The sequence below is a fragment of the Macaca fascicularis genome, chromosome 8 (genome assembly GCF_037993035.2).
Source record: "Macaca fascicularis isolate 582-1 chromosome 8, T2T-MFA8v1.1".
Lineage (NCBI taxonomy): Eukaryota > Metazoa > Chordata > Mammalia > Primates > Cercopithecidae > Macaca > Macaca fascicularis.
In genome coordinates, this window is record NC_088382.1 from 95,508,187 (window position 1) to 95,525,913 (window position 17,727).

The window sequence follows — 17,727 nt, forward strand, 5'->3', positions numbered from 1 at the left end:
GGACGGTTAATTAACTCAGGAAAAGCAACCTAGCTCCAAGGGTAGCAACCAGGAGTTCCAGTTGATTCCATCCGCAGACCCTCTGAGGCGTTCCCAAGCTGCGGTGTGGTGGAATATTAATTGGGTTTAGAGTGATTGGATTGAAGTGCCAATCTAATCAAGGAGAAGTCCCGCCCAAAGGGCAAAAAGCCAAGACTAACCCCGACCCCGACTCCCAGTCCCCCGGAGTACCTACCGCGGCCCCTCGCGACTGCCCCCATCCCTCTGCCCCTCCCAGACCTCTATCCTTCCACCAATCGCCTCCCCCAGCCCCGAGCCCCCACTCCCAGGCCCCCGAGTCCCTGCCGCGGTCCCTCGCGCCTGGCCCCATCCCTCTGCCCCTCCCAGACCTCTGTCCTTCTTCCACCGCTAGCCTCCCTCAGCCCACCTGGACTTCCATGATCTCTGAGAACAAAGCCAGCCCCCTGGCCCCCCAGCCTCCTGCCAGTCTTCCCTCCTGGGCGTCTTCCTCATCTCTGGGGCTTTCGGAACCTCCCCTCCCCCACCCGAGCTTTCCCCCACCCCCAGGGGCAGGCAAAGAATCAATGTCTCTAGGAATTTCAAATGTAAAAATAAAAGAATTTAAAAACAACGGAAAGGCATTTGCTCCTCCATGTGCGCTTACCTGTTTTTCTGTAGAGGCACCACGCTGAGGTGGGTGAAGCACTTGGGCTCTGGAATTACACATCTGGCTTCAAATTCAACTTACACCACTTACTGGCTTTGTCATATTGGACAAAGGACGTTTTTGTGCTTCTGCGTATTTATCTTTAAAGCGTGATCATAAGGTCACGATAAGGCATGAATGAAGCAACACATGGCAGGCCTTGAAACAATCGCACATAGTAGGTATTCGATTCATGTTAACTATGTTTCCTTCTTAAAATGGCTTACATTGGGAAATCGTGAACACTGTATCATTAACCCTTGGAACAACCCAATGGGTAGGTAAATAAAGCTTAATTTTATACCTCAAGAAACCATGCGTCTTCACCTGCGCCAAATGCTCATGATTGTAAGGAGCACTGGTGGTTCGTTTATTATGTACTTGGTACGTTGCACCTATTAACCCAGTTAGTCCTCATAATAGTTGTGAGAGAGATAGCGTTTTATACCCATTTTACAGATGAGGAAACTGAAGCACAAGTGTTAAGCAGTTTATCTGAGGTATCCTTGCTACAAGTCAGGTGCAGTCAGCCTGGCTGCAGAGCCCTTGCTCTGTCCGCTGCACTACCTGACTTCCCAGGAGTATGTATGGTGAGAGTCAAAGTGGATTCTTCCACACAACCAACCAATTACAATGTCTGAATCAGTCAGGCGACTTCCAACTGGGCTCCAGGAGAGAAGGAATCATCACGCCTGTCTAAATCCATGTTCCCATTTTGAATCTTCAATGAGAGACGAGACGCTAAGTAGCTAGTTTTGGTGGAGTGGCTGATTTTACACGTGTTTGTGTGTGTGTGTGCGTGCGTGTGTGTGTGTGTGTGTGTGTATGTGCACCTAACTAAAGTAAACTGATAGTTTGAATGCTTACAGTACCATTAATTTAATTTGTATATGTGAGCCCCACACACCTATATACAAACACACCCTGTTCCAGAACAATGACTTAGTGAAGAACTGGATTTCCACTCTGTCACACAAACTGAGGAAAGCACTGAAGTAGGGCATTTCTGATTGATTTTACCGTTGCTGGAATTTTCCTTTACAACATAGACTCCTTCTGTGGAGATTCCATAAATAAAGTCTTTTTTTTTTATTGTGCGATATTTCTTTTAATTTTCATAATTTATTTAAATTTTAAATTTTAATTTTAAGTTGAAAATAAAAATTATACGTTCATGTCGTTCAACATGAGGTTTCATATATGTATACGTTGTGGAATGACAAAATGGAGCTAATTAGCATACTCATTTCCTCACATACATATTTCATTGTGATGAGAACATGTTTACAATCTACACTTACAGCTGTTTTCAAGTATACAATGCTTAGTTATTAACTATAGTTATCATGCTGTTCAGTAGATCTCTAGAACTATTCCTATCTGAAACTTTATATTGTTTGACTAACATCTCCCCCATCCCTCCTGGGCCCCTGCCTCGGGTAACCACCATTCTGCTCTCTACAACCATGAGTTCAATTTTGTTAGATTCCACGTAGAAGTGAGATCATGCAGCATTTGTCTTTCTGTGCTTGCTCTTTACAACTTTGTCACGTATTTATTCATCTTTCCAGACAAGGTCTCACTCTGTCACCCTGGCTGGAGTACAGTGACACAAACACGGCTCACCATGGCCTCCACCTCCCGCGGTCAAGAGATCCTCCCACTTCAGCCTCCTGAGTAGCTAATACCACAGGCGTCCACACCACACCTGGCTAATTGTTGTATTTTTTCTAGAGATGGGCTTCCTCCATGTTGCCCAGGTTGATCGCCAACTCCTGGGCTCAAGTGCTCCACCTGTCTTGGCATGCCAAAGAACCGGGATTAGAGGCATGAGCCACCGTGCCCGGCCTCGGCTTTATTTCACTCAGTATAACATCGTCTAGGCTCATTCATGTTACAAATGACATGTTTCCCTTCTTTTTTTTTAAATAGCATTCTATTGGATGTGTATGTCTTTTTTTTTTTTTTTTTTTTTTTTGACAGAGTTTCCCTCCCGTCGCCCGGACAGGAGTGCAGTGGCATGATGTTGGCTCACTACATCCTCTGCCTCCCAGGTGCAAGCTGATCTGGGCACAATGGTGTTCATAGCCACTGCAGGATTCATCTTCAACATCTTCTCATCTCTTCTTAAAACAAGCTGTACCTTCGTCAACAGCTGATTTCTTCGGGGGACTCTCCTTATAAGCTTTACATAAAACATCAATGAATTCTTCATTCCTCCACCCAAGCTTCACCGTAAATTTGATGTTTGTTTTTGCTGCCATTTTAGCGGAATTCGTGTTGCTCTGATAGGAGGCCTTTTCAGTGGGTGTCTCATCCTTCTTAGTGCCTCAGAGTGGATCTGGTTCAGAAAGGTTATAACAAGTTAGTATAAGTTTGTTTTAGTGTAAAACAACTGAAATCCATGCAGAGATTTTTCACAACGTCCATTTTCTGTGAACCTTTTGAAGACCCCCTGTGTTAAACGTTGGCCAGGTCCTTGGAGAGAAGTGGATGCCGTCCACTTCCTGTCCTCAAATTGCCCACAGTGCAGGAGTGCACAGAGCAGGGAAAGGCCACCCCAGAGAGGTCCTGCCCTCCAGCGTGCAGCAGACTGCCGGCCCAATCCTGACTCCCTGGTGTGCTGTGTGGGCCAGAGCAAGTTGATGAACCTCCCTGAAGCTCAGTTTACTCCTATGTAGCTCAGAACCAGTAGCCATGATAGGACTGCTTGGCAGGGACGGTTAATTAACTCAGGAAAAGCAACCTAGCTCCAAGGGTAGCAACCAGGAGTTCCAGTTGATTCCATCCGCAGACCCTCTGAGGCTTTCCCAAGCTGCGGTGTGGCGGAAAATTAATTGGGTTTAGTGTGATTGGATTGAAGTGCCAATCTAATCAAGGGGAAGTCCCGCCCACTCTGCCCTGTGCCTATATAAAGGCGAGGCGCGGCGGCCGCGGCACTCACTGAAGCCCGCGAGTCCGCAGAGCAGCAGAGCCAGGCCAGTGCTCCAGAAGGCAGCAAGATGTTGAGAGCCACAGCTCCTTGCTGGTTCCCACCCGGATATCCAGAAGCTAAGAAGGTGGCCGAGGAGCTGGCCCTCGAGGCTCTAGAGCTCCCACTGCCCTCTCATCAACCTGCCCGGAACTTCGGGCTCTGGGTGCCCCAGATGTACAACCAGGCCTCAGCGCTTGTGGGGATCCAGGCGGAGCCTCAGAATAGCGGTCCGGCCGTGGCCCCAGAGTGGCCCAAGATGGTGACGGAGGCGTGGTACTTCCCTGCGCAGAGGGCATCGGCCTGCCAGCCGCCAGCCGCCCCAAGGCTGACAGAGAGGCCCCCCGCAGTCCGCATCTCAGCCCCCAGGGAGAGGAAGAGGATCGCCCACTTTCCCAGCCCTTGCTTGGACACAGGTCCCACAGATGCCAAGAGAACCCTGGCGTCCAGCAGCCACCAACGCTCCGATGGCTCCAAGGTCGGCACACAGCCATGGAAGACGCACAACAGGTCAGGGATGGCATACAGGACCTCCACCACCGACAGCTCTAAGCGAATCGCCCATCGTCCATCCTTACGGAGTCTGAAGAAACCCATCCTCCTCCGAAAGTCTGGGTGCCGAGTCCCCACCGTCATCCGCCGAGGCTATCTCCAACTGCTCACCAAAGAGTGTCTCCAGTTCTGCGCCTCCGAGCAGGAGGCGAAGGAGAAGGCGCTGAACGAGGAGAAGGTGGCCCACGACCGCAGCCCCAACAAGAACGTCTACCTGAATGTGGTGCTGAACGCCCTCAAGAGACTGAAGGGCCTGACCCCCAGCTCCATGCCCGGCCTCAGCAGGACCGCTCTGTACAGCCGCCTCCAGGACTTCCTGCTCAGTCGGGAGCAGCTCAAGGAGAACGGCTACCCCTTCCCGCACCCCGAGCGGCCCGGAGGCGCCGTCCTCTTCACTGCCCAGGGGAAGGGGCCAGGCGACTCCTCCCGCAGGGTCTGCTGCCGCTGTGGCACCGAGTACCTGGTGTCCCCTTCGGGCCGCTGTGTACGCGACCAGGTGTGTTACTACCACTGGGGGAGGGTCCGCTCCAGCCAAGTGGCCGGAGGCCGGCTTACCCAGTACACCTGCTGTGCAGCCGCTCCTGGCTCCGTGGGCTGCCAGGTGGCAAAGCAGCACGTGCGGGACGGCCGCAAGGAGAGCCTGGATGGCTTCGTGAAGACCTTCAAGAAAGAGTTTTCCAGAGACGCTTATCCCGGAATCTACGCCTTGGACTGTGAGATGTGCTACACCACGCACGGCCTAGAGCTGACCCGTGTCACCGTGGTGGACGCCGACATGCGGGTGGTGTACGACACCTTCGTCAAGCCCGACAACGAGATCGTGGACTACAACACCAGGTTTTCCGGCGTGACCGAGGCCGACGTCGCCCAGACCAGCATCACGTTGCCGAAAGTCCAAGCCATCCTGCTGAGCTTTTTCAGCGCCCAAACCATCCTCATCGGGCACAGCCTGGAGAGCGACCTGCTGGCCCTGAAGCTGATCCACAGCACCGTGGTGGACACGGCGGTGCTCTTCCCGCACTACCGGGGTTTCCCCTACAAGCGCTCCCTAAGGAATCTCACGGCCGACTACCTCGGACAGATCATCCAGGACAGCCAGGACGGGCACGACTCCTGCCAGGACGCAAACGCCTGCCTGCAGCTGGTGATGTGGAAAGTCCGAGAGCGCGCCGGGATCCAGCGAGGCCACCCGTCCGCCTCTCCCGCCGCCCTGGCCTGTCCTCAGACCCAGGCCTCTTCCACAACTGCGATCGCTCCCGAGAGCTAACCCAGTCCACCTGGCCGCAAAGCGACAGAAACCGAAGCAGCCGGTTTTGCAGGAGAGGGCAAAAAGCCAAGACTAACCCCGACCCCGACTTCCAGTCCCCCGGAGTCCCTGCCGCGGCCCCTCGCGACTGTCCCCATCCCTCTGCCCCTCCCAGACCTCTATCCTTCCACCAATCGCCTCCACCAGCCCCGAGCCCCCACTCCCAGGCCCCCGAGTCCCTGCCGGGGTCCCTCGCGACTGTCTCCATCCCTCAGCCCATCCCAGACCTCTGTCCTTCTTCCACCGCTAGCCTCCCTCAGCCCACCTGGACTTCCTTGGTCTCTGAGAACAAAGCCAGCCCCCTGGCCCTCCAGCCTCCTGCCAGTCTTCCCTGCTGGGCGTCTTCCTCTTCTCTGGGGCTTTCGGAACCTCCCCTCCCCCACCCGAGTTTTCCCCCACCCCCGGGGGCTGGCACAGAATCAATGTCTCTAGGAATTTCAAATGTAAAAATAAAAGAATTTAAAAACAACGGAAAGGCATTTGCTCCTCCATGTGCGCTTACCTGTTTTTCTGTAGAGGCACCACGCTGAGGTGGGTGAAGCACTTGGGCTCTGGAATTACACATCTGGCTTCAAATTCAACTTACACCACTTACTGGCTTTGTCATATTCGACAAAAGACGTCTTTGTGCGTCTACGTTTTTTCTTTAATGTGTGATCATAATTGTCACGGTGAGGAATGAATGAAGCAACACATGGCAAGCGTTGAAACAATCGCACATAGTAGGTATTCGATTCATGTTAACTCTGTTTCCTTCTTATAGTAGCTTATAATGGGAATTCGTGAACACTGTATCATTAATCCTTGGAACAACCCAATGGGTAGGTAAATAAAGCTTAATTTTATACCTCAAGAAACCATGCGTCTTCACCTGCGCCAAATGCTCATGATTGTAAGGAGCACTGGTGTTTCGTTTATTATGTACTTGGTACTTTGCACCTATTAACCCAGTTAGTCCTCATAATAGTTGTGAGAGAGACAGCGTTCTTATCCCCATTTTACAGATGAGGAAACTGAAGCACAAGTGTTAAGCAGTTTATCCGAAGTATCCTAGCTACAAGTCAGTTGCAGGCAGCCTGGCTGCAGAGCCCTTGCTCTGTCCGCTGCACTACCTGACTTCCCAGGAGTATGTATGGTGAGAGTCAAAGTGGATTCTTCCACACAACCAACCAGTTACAATGTCTGAATCAGTCAGGCGACTTCCAACTGGGCTTCAGGAGAGAAGGAATCATCACGGCCTCTCTAAATCCATGTTCCCATTTTGAATCTTCAATGAGAGATGAGACACTAAGTGGCTAGTTTTGGTGGAGTGGCTGATTTTATACGTGTGTGTGTGTGCGTATGTGTGTGTCTGTGTACCTCACTAAAGTAAACTGATAGTTTGAATGCTTACATTACCATTAATTTAATTTGTATATGTGAGCCCCCACACACCTATATACAAACACACCCTGATCCAGAACAATGACTTAGTGAAGAACGGGATTTCCACTCTGTCACACAAACTGAGGAAAGTACTGAAGTAGGGCATTTCTGATTGATTTTACTGTTGCTGGAATTTTCTTTTCCTTTATAACATAGACTCCTTCTGTGGAGATTTCATAAATAAAAGCCTTTTTTTTATTGTGCGTTATTTCTTTTAATTTTCATAATTTATTTAAATTTTAAATTATTATGATAAGTTGAAAATAAAGATCATATATGTTTATGGCTTCATATATGTATACATTGTGGAATGAGAAAATCGAGCTAATTAGCATACTCATTTCCTCACATATATATTTTATTGTGATGAGAACATGTTTACAATCTACACTTATAGCAATTTTCAAGTATACAATGCTTAGTTATTAACTATAGTTGTCATGCTGTTCAGTAGATCTCTAGAACTATTCCTATCTGAAATTTTGTATTGTTTGACTAACATCTCCCCCATTCCTCCTCAGCCCCTGCCTCGGGTAACCACCATTCTGCTCTCTACACGCATGAGTTTAATTTTTTTAGATTCCACGTAGACGTGAGATCATGCAACATTTGTCTTTCTGTGCTTGCTCTTTTAAACTTTATTATGTATGTATTCATTTTTCTAGACAGGGTCTCACTCTGTCACCCAGGCTGGAGTACATTGACACAAACATGGCTCACCACGGCCTCCACCTCCCGCAGTCAAGAGATCCTCCTACCTCAGCCGCCTGAGTAGCTAATACCACAGGTGTCCAACACCACACCTGGCTAATTGTTGTATTTTTTCTAGAGATGGGGTTTCACCATTGTTGCCCAGGTTGATGTCGAACTCCTGAGCTCAAGTGCTCCACCTGTCTTAGCATCCCAAGGAACTGAGATTAGAGGCATGATCGACCGTGCCCAGCCTCTTTATTTCACTCAGTATAACATCGTCTAGGCTCACTAATGTTGTAAATGACATGCTTTCTTTCTTTTATTTTAAGGATGAATAGCATTCTTTTAGTATGTATGCCCTTTTTTTTTGAGGCAAAGTTTCACTATCGTCACCCATGCTGGAGTGCAGTGGCATAATACTGGCTCACTACAACCTCTGCCTCCCAGTTTCAAGGGATCCTCCTGCCTCAACTGAGAGTAGAGGCATGTACCACTATGCCTGGCTAATTTTGTGTTTCTAGTACAGATGGGGTTTCACCATGTTGACCAGGCTGATCTTGAACTCGTGACCTCAACTGTTCCACCAGGCTTGGCTTCCCAATGTGCTGGGATTACAGGTGTGAACCACTGCGCTGGACCTTATTGTGGTTTTAATTTGCAACACGGAACTTTTACGAGAGACTTTACAAATTAGTTGGTTTGAAGGCCTTAATGGAGAATTGGGGAAACATCAGGAAAAAAACAATATACTCAGAAGAGAATACTTTACAGCACCCAAGAGAAGTCAAACATCTGTAGTAAGCATAGAAATGCAATTAAAATGTAAATGAGGCACTATTTTTAATCACTGGATTTTTAAAAAACACTATCCCCAATTCTGACAACTGTGTGGTATTTTGAGGCAGCATTAAATTGATAAAATATGTATTTGAAATAGATATCGATATATATCGATTGTCATTGATACCTTCATATCCTTTGATTGATGAATATCAAGTTTATATAATCTGTCTAAGGACATTGTCCAAAAGAACCTGAATCAAATGTACAAAAACATTACTACTCCATTATTATTTTTTATTTTTTACTATACTTGAAGTTCTAGGGCACGTGTGCACACTGTGCAGGCTTGTTACATAGGTATACATATGCCGTGCTGGCTGCTGTACCCATCATCTCATCATTTACATTAGGGATTTCTCCCAATGCTATCCCTTCCCCCGCCCTCCACCCCATGACAGACCCCGGTGTGTGATGTTCCCCACCCTGTATCCAAGAGTTCTCATTGTTCAGTTCCCACCTATGAGTGAGAACATGGGGTATCTGGTTCTCTGTCCTTGTGACAGTTTGCTCAGAATGATGGTTTCTAGCTGCATCCATGCCCCTGCAAAGGACATGAACTTATCCTTTTTTATGGCTGCATAGTATTCCATGGTGTATATATGCCACATTTTCTCAATCCAGTTTATCTTTGATGAACATTTGGGTTGGTTTCAAGTATTTGCTATTGTGAATAGTGCCACAATAATCATACGTATGCATGTGTCTTTATAGTAGCATGATTTCTAATATTTTGGGTATATACCCAGTATTGGGATCAATTGGTATTTCTGACTCTAGATCCTTGAGGAATCGCCAGACTGTCTTCCAGAATGGTTGAACTAGTTTACACTCCCACCAACCCGGGCAAACAGGGTCTGGAGTAGACCTCCAGCAAACTAAAAAGATCTACAGCTGAGGAACCTGACTGTTAGAAGGTAAACTCAAAAACAGAAAAAGGAATAGCATCAACATCAAGAAAAAGGACATCCACACCAAAACCCCAGCTGTAGGTCACCAACATCAAATACCAAACATAGATAAAACCACAAAGATGGAGAGAAACCAGAGCAGAAAAGCTGAAAATTCTCAAATCCAGACTGCCTCTTCTCCTCCAAAGGATCGCAGCTCCTTGCCAGCAACGGAACGAAGCTGGATGGAGAATGACGAGCTGACAGAAGTAGGCTTCAGAAGGTTGGTCATAAAAGTCTTTCTAATATGAGTCTGCAGTGATTTCTTCAATCTAAACTTGTAACAAACCTTTAGAGAACACATTTTAGGCTAAGGGATGCTGTCCATAGTAGTTGTTTAAACATCTGAATAACTTTAAAATTATTTTACAGCTGGGCACAGTGGCTGAGGCCTGTGATCCCAGCACTTTGGGAGGCAGAGGCGAGTGGATCATACAAGATCGCACCACTGCACTCCAGCCTGAGTGACAGCGTGAGACTTCATCTCAAAAAAACAAAAACAAACAAACACAAATTATTTTACATGTAAAAAGCTGAACTAAGATTCCAAAGGATAAATTAATCATTCAATCATCTAAGCAACCAGTTTAAAGGTAAATTAATCATGCAAATTACCAGCTTGATGGTAATTGAATGATTCAAATGACTAGTTCATTTTAGTTATGCACACACAGACATATATATATAAAATATCCAACATAGATATAAAATATCTAACAGTATCAGTCAATCCAACATTTATTTTCTGCCTTTTGTAGGTATCAAGCACAGGAGTTGGCAGGGCACACACTTTCAACTGATTCAAGCACAGTACTTCACACTCGTGTGTGTGAGCACGCACATACACACACACCATAATTGTTCCAAGTGGTGAGCCTGTGATGCAAGCTGGCCAATCAGAATTTCCCCTAGGGCTTTTCCAACTAACGATAGGAGGAAGAAGTGTCTTTTACTATTAGCTAATGGAACTTATTAGTATATGAACTCAGAAGTGTGTCTCATTTCTTAGAAAGTGAGAAGAAGGGCTCATGGAGAAGCCCACTGAGCTAACGCGGCTGACATACAGGAAGATGTGAAAAGGAGCATGATTGCACTCTGGTGACCTTGAAGTTCCTGGTGATAGAGTTCTCTAAAGCCACTGCTGCACCTTTCTCTCTCAAATCGGCTCAACCAATTTCCCCTTTCTGTTTATTTAAGTTCCTGTTAAGATCTGGGAACTTGCTTCCTGTAAATACAAAGGAGTAGTACAAATGCCATCCTCCATGGCACTCGGTGTTAGAGAGAGCTCTTGCAGTCACTGTTGCTGGGCTGTAGACTGACACATTCTTTTCTTTTCTTTTTTGGTGGCAATTTGGTAGAACATACCAAATTTTACAACCAACATTTACACAGGCAAAAACACTTTGGCCTAGACATTCCACACTTAAGAACCTCCGCTATAGAAATATTAACACACTTGATAAAGGATATACAAGAAAGATGTACACTGAGGTACTTTTGTACTAGCCAGAAATCAGTGGCAACCAAACTACCAATAGAGAAATGCTGAAAATAACTTATGGCTCACCTACCACGGAGTGCTTTGCACATAAATAATAAGCTGTCTACATATGGAAGGATGAGCATGACATGTTATTGGAGAAAAAAATCAAATTGCAAAGCTAGAATCCAATTCTGGTGACAACAAGCTAGAATTAAATAAGTATACAGGTATTGTATATGTTTTTTGTTTTGTTTTGTTTTTGAGAGACAGTCTCCCTCCGTCACCCAGGCTGGAGTTCAGTGGTACGATCTCGGCTCATTGCAACCTCCACCTCCTGGGTTCAAGGGATTCTCCTGTCTCAGCCTACTGAGTAGTTGGGACTACAGGTGCCTGCCACCACACCCAGATAAGTTTTGTATTTTTAGTAGACATGGGGTTTCACCATGTTGGCCAGGCTGGTCTTGAACTCCTGACCTCAAATGATCCACCGACATTGGCCTCCCCAAATGGTGGGATTACAGTCGTGAGCCACCGTGCCTGGCCTGTGTATGTTTATATGCGCATGAGAACTCTGCAAGCATACATGCAAAGTTGTTAAAGTGGTAAGGCCTAAAGTGTGTGAACAAGAGTGAGCAAAGGGGATAATTTTACTTTAAATTTAAATTTATAGATCTCTGCATTGTTTGTATTCAAGTTGTGTGTATTACCTTGTTAGTTTTTAAAAGCAATTTTGCAAAGATAGAGTTCTATCTACTGTGTCACACCTTAGAAGAGAAACTCTTTAGAAAAGGGAGAGGGTATAAATAAGCAGAGATCGTAAGGTTTGGCTTCGGCTCCAACTCTACCATGTTTTGTCACTTGGAATAAATAGATCCATCTCTCTGTCTTTGTTCATGCATCTGAAAAATGAGATATTTGAGTTATATGGGCATTAAGTCCATATATGGCCCACATTAGGTACACATGCCCAATTTAGGAACACAGGTCCTTTTTGTTTTATGATACACAAACACAATTTTGAATTTAGAATGACATTTGGAATACACACATTAAACAAAAATGTATGAGCATTAAACAGGTCTTAATTATAATATAGTGACCACACTTTAACCCAGAGAGATTTACTTATATTTATCTTTTTTCTCCAAATTAACATTGCCATTGTTGCTGCTGAAATGATTGCTATGCTACCTTTTATTACTATGTTACCTTTTTATTACTATTTTACATAAGTAAAATCAAAGCCTGTAACACCTTCACTTGCCTTATATTTTGATTCTCCCTGTATGGGTGAAGGTTGTATAGTGGAATTTCTATTAAGGAAGGAGGTTCACTTCCCTGATGAAGCAGGGAAGTGAACAGCAGCTTTCTTTCTATTTTCCGATGAGCTTCTAGATCTACCAGGAGATCCAATACACTGAAGGTGAAACCCTAGTTTATGGAATTTCCTTGTTTTAATCAGGCCTAATAAGAAGGCCAGAGGCGAGCTGAATCACGTCTACAGGTCTTCCTTCGGTCTGTACCTTCTTTTCCCCTGGGGCAATGTGAATACCCTTAGGCAGAGCACGTACTCTGTCCCCCCATACCCTCAGGTTGAGCTCAGTTCTCACCTACAGCAAAACACTTCACAGGTTACTGTGTCTGTCTGGTTTCATAACTCCTTAGCAAGTGTTTAAATCACCTGTAGAGTAACAAAGTGGGATTCCCACCCTGGGGAGGAGACACACTGCCAGTTTCTTCATGCTTAGTCATAAGAACAAGTAAATGCAATGATCTTGGGTCTTATTCAAACACACAGTCACTTTGAAACAGATGTAACAATCTTAGATCAGGTTATATAAGTCTGTAAATTCACCTTTCCACTTAACTCACTTTCCCTTTTCATGCATTGTGATTATAAAGTAAGTACTTTTCTAAATAGAACACTGTGTTAGAACAAATACTAATTTTATCAGATAAACAACTGTTTCTTAGAAGTCACTTACTACCTTGTATAAAGAGGTATCTTTTTGCAAGGAGGTGTCATATACTAAACAGCAAAATTTCTAGAGTATCACCATCACAGCTAACTCAATGGCTAGGCATTTGGAGTAGTCCAGAAAGCCTGGTCGAATAGCCTAATGAATAAATACAATGTCTGGCTAATTCTAAATTTGAACTGTGAAGGAAAAAAACAGTGACTGACACATAATTTAAACGAGTCATTTTTGTTCACAATTTGAGGTTGATTGAAACTGCCAGAGTGTAAACCACACAAATGCAAAGGTTTTCCTCCCGTTTGTCTGCTGGTGGATCCTAAGTGCCTGAGAATGGGAACTACCTATCCCCACCTGCACTGCCACACACAGTTTACTGGAAATATTAACATGACTTGACTAGTCCACTGTCTTCATTAGCATAACTTTGTCACTCCAGGAGACTCTTGCCCAGGCACATAACTTGATTATTCTAAACTGTTATATCATGATCCTTACCCAATTCTAATCTAGTCTTCTCCTCTCCCTAACATTGAAAGACCCTCTTTCAACCAAACTTTTAATTCTCAACAAATCTGACCTTGCCTGTGTAATCAGAGACACAACCGCTACTTGGTAGAGCTGCCATTGTCCCATATCAATAAACTCAAGAAACTCAGCTTGGTCTCATTCGTGGGTTGTGTCAGTAATATATCGGGATCCAGCATTAAACATGTTGAGAACAGCATTGGGCACAGAGTAGGCACTTGATAAATACCTGTTGAATGAGTGAGTGGATGCTATGTAGTCAGATTTGAAGGGATTTTAAAAGCCCTATTAAGTCTACATCAGAAGGGAGTTAGCCCATGTAAATGCCCATTGGCAGCACAGTTGACTCTGGGAGGAGAGACACGTTACACTATAAGTATTAACATGCTACTGGTGACTCCATAGCTAGAGTTGGCATGTTTACCATATTTTTTTAAATTAAATTACTCTTTTTGAGTTGGAGTCAAGGAGTATAAGTCAATGGTTCATGAAAAAGCAGGAGGTGAGTGTTTTTTGACCTACCCTTGTTAGAAAATGGCTGAGGTGACATGAAGGAATCATAGTTTACACATCAATGGAAAATGTCTGTCTGCTCATTTACCTCAGATTTCCGTAGGTGGCATTTTGGTACCTTTACTATTCTTTTCCAGATAAAACACGTTTTCCTGGAGGGTTTTCTAAGCTCACATACAGCCTTCCTTGTTTTATCTGTTAAGACAGTGAGAAGTCGTCTTATCTGATTTTACACAGCTCTCATTCTCAATGGTAATTTAACTCATAGCTATAAGCAGCCGGCCAGTAAAATTCCCAACTGAATGTATTATTTAACAGAGGGGAAAGAAAATAAGACTAAAGCCATTTTATAATAAATAATTTAAATATGGAAAAGGTCCACGGCACACTGACCTGGAATATCAATAGGGAGCAATATGTAAGAATTATTTCAGAAAGACTTATTTTAGGTGCTAAATTAGAATTTAACATTAACCTCAAATGCAAGAGCAAGCCCTTTCAGTTTTCCAATATTCCAAGGTAAGACAGTCAGACAGGTCTGTTTCGGGTTTTGGGCATTTTTTGTTTTTGTTTTTCTTTCTTTCTTTCTTTCTTTTTTTTTTGAGACAGAGTCTCATTCCTGTCAACCAGGTTAGAGTGCAATGGTGTGATCTTGGCTCACTGCAACCTCCATCTCCTGGTTTCAAGTGATTCTCCTGCCTCAGCCTCTGAAATAGCTGGGACTACAGGTGCCTGCCACTATGCCCAGCTACTTTTTGAATTTTAATAGAGATGGAGTTTCACCATGTTGGCCAGGTTGGTCTCAAACTCCTGACCTCAGCTGATCTGCCCGCCTTAGCCTCCCAAAGTACTGGGATTACAGGCGTAAGCCACTGCGTCCGGCCTTTTTTGTTTTTCTTTTAGATTTTACTGGCAGAATATATAAAGCCCAAAGAATTTAATCCAAATAATCCAAACTTCTGTATTGCATTCATTCTCCCAAGCCATTCAAGACTGAAATACAAAATAATACATGTGAACAATTGTTTTTTTCTTTCCTTCAAAGGAACAAAAAATGTCCTGGCATTTATGAGGATTCTGAAAAACATCTTAAATATAAGATAAATGTTTGGGAGGTGGTGACAGAAAGGAGACGACTTTAGGCCAAGACAGTTCACTGAAGCTTCTGAAAATTATATTCTTTTCTGGGCAGAAGGCAGGGTCACTGATCAGTTACAACTTCATTACTATATTGGTAAAAGACCTTTGTTGTCTCTGAAAGTGTCTGCATTTGGGACATCGTCACAAAGTAGACAAACTTTCAAGAGGCCAAGCCTCAAGGGAGATTCCAGAAGCTGCTCCTGCTTCCCAGCCTCCAGAGAAACCCAAATCTCCAGAAGCAAATGATGATGCTAGACCTTATAAAAAATTAGTTCTAAATAATATCATCTGTACTTGCTCAAACAGTACTGTTTGAAAAACAAATCTCTGGCATGAGTTCTAAACCTAGTGTATGTTTCAGCAATTGGTTTATCTTTCTTTTTCATTCCATTTTTTCTCAGTCTCCATAAGCAAATATCCCTTTTTTCTATTCCTTTGTTTATAAAGCTACCTCTTAAACAACTTCTTTTACTACTTTCTCTTTTGTTAAACTTTCTCTTTCTTTCTTTCTTTCTTTCTTTTTCTTTTTCTTTTTTTTTTTTTTTTTTTGTGTGTGTGACAGAGTCTCGCTCTGTCGCCCAGGCTGGAGTGCAGTGGCTTGATCTCGGCTCACTGCAACCTCCGCCTCCGGGGTTCAAGCGAGTCTCCTGCCTCAGTCTCCCGAGTATCTGAGATTACAGGCACGCACCACCACGCCCAACTAATTTTTGTGTATTTTTAGTAGAGAAGGGGTTTCACCACATTGACCAGGCTGGTCTCAAACTCTTGACCTCAAGTGATTCACCCGCCTCAGCCTCCCAAAGTGCTAGGATTACAGGCATGAGTCACCACGCCTGGTCATACATTCTTGTGAATTTTTCTAACTTCCATTGCTAATTAATATGCAGGTGCCCGGCGGGAGTTTTTTGTTGTTGTTGTTTCCCAGACATAGTTTTGCTTTTGTTGTCCAGGTTGGAGTGCAATGGGGCAATCTCGGCTCACCGCAACCTCTGCCTCCCGGGTTCAAGCAATTCTCCTGCCTCAGCCTTCCGAGTAGCTGGGATTACAGGCATGTGCCACCACAACCCGCTAATTTTGTATTTTTAGTAGAGAGAGATTTCTCCATGTTGATCAGGATGGTCTCGAACCCCTGACCTCAGGTGATCCACCCGCCTCAGCCTCCCATAGTGCTGGGATTACAGGCATGAGCCACTGCACCTGGCCCTAAAACTTTCTGTGTTTCTGTTTATTCAGTCTTTTCCACTCTCTCCCTCTCTCTGCCTTTAGCTCCCATATCCTATGAAATAATAAAAATGGCAAATATGTCTGTATTGCTAATTAGGCATTGAAATTGTACTAACCTAGCCTTATTTAATCTGCATAGCAACAGCATGTAGGAACTATTTACAAGCCTAATTTATAGTTTACAGTTTGAGGGCCGTCAAGTGACCTGCCCAAGATGGAACAGGGTCTGGCGAAACAATGATAACTCAGATGTGCCTGATAACAACTCCTAACCATAATGCTAAACTGCGGACTTCACAGTTACTTTTGCCTCTGAGACTTTCTGCATAATGCATGGCAGCCAGAACCTACATCTTAAAGAATATTTTATATAAATCATTACTATAATTATAACTTGGAAGAAAACTATAGGGGACAAGCAAATGCATTCAGTAAACTTTGTGACTGCAAGAAAATTAAGCCCACAGATCATTGTTGCAAAACAAAACAACATTATTAAATTATTACCGCTTTGGAACTGCCTGTTTGTGGCAAAAGATTAAGCTGCCTCAAAATTTCCTATGGCAGTCTCACAGCTGTTACCATTTAAATATCCTTAGAATTTATAAGAGTTTGATAGGGGAACAATGAAACCTCAAACTTGGTTTCTATTACCATTAAAGAAAAATCTACCAAAAGAAGCAAACTATTCTATCCCATCACCATCTTGAAGCACAAAAGGCCACATGTCACCTTGAAAAGCTGATTTCAAACAGAATTGACTGACTAGTTCTCTGCTTGCATTTGTAAACATCTAGAGAGTACAACCAGAAGGGAGATTTCTTTTCATTCTAGAAGGACAATTTTTTGCTAGTTGATGGGTTATAGTTGGCCTTTAATATGTGAGAATGAGAGATGAAGAAGGGAAGAAATATGCCATTGTCTCTATAGGATTTATTTTAAAGTGGAAGGAAGGAAGGAAGGAAGGAAGGAAGGAAGGAAGGAAGGAAGGAAGGAAGGAAGGAAGGAAGGAAGGAAGGAAGGAAGGAAGGAAGGAAGGAATGGAGGGAGGGGGGACAGGGAGGGAGGACAGGGAGGGAGGGAGGGAGGGAGGGAGGAAGGACAGGGAGGGAGGGAGAAAGGTCAGGGAGGGAGGGATGAAGGGCAAGGAGGGAGGAAGGAAGGGCAGAGAGGGAGACAGTGAGGGAAGGAGGAAAGGAGGAACAAACAAGAAATACCTAAATAGCACTAGATAGTGAAGGAATAGAGCAATGGGACATTTGTATGAAACATTTTGTGAAGAAAATGCAGATTCTAGGTTGAACAGTTCTCTAAAGAGACCTACAAAATGTGACAAATGTCCTTAAGTTGTATACTTTGTTGACAACTAGAAAATAGTAACATGTCTCTATTTGTAGATCTTACAAGGTCTAGCTAAAAT

The 17,727-nt window shown here is 44.4% G+C and overlaps 1 protein-coding gene across 1 annotated transcript; it reads left to right on the plus strand.

Annotated features, from left to right (window-relative positions):
* Positions 1-3,663: 3,663 nt before the first annotated feature.
* LOC135964542 (exonuclease GOR-like) lies at positions 3,664-5,699 on the plus strand. The gene has a single exon (XM_065518685.1). The coding sequence runs from the start codon at positions 3,709-3,711 to the stop codon at positions 5,494-5,496; it is 1,788 nt and encodes a 595-aa protein (XP_065374757.1). The 5' UTR covers positions 3,664-3,708; the 3' UTR covers positions 5,497-5,699.
* The last annotated feature ends 12,028 nt before the right edge of the window (positions 5,700-17,727 follow it).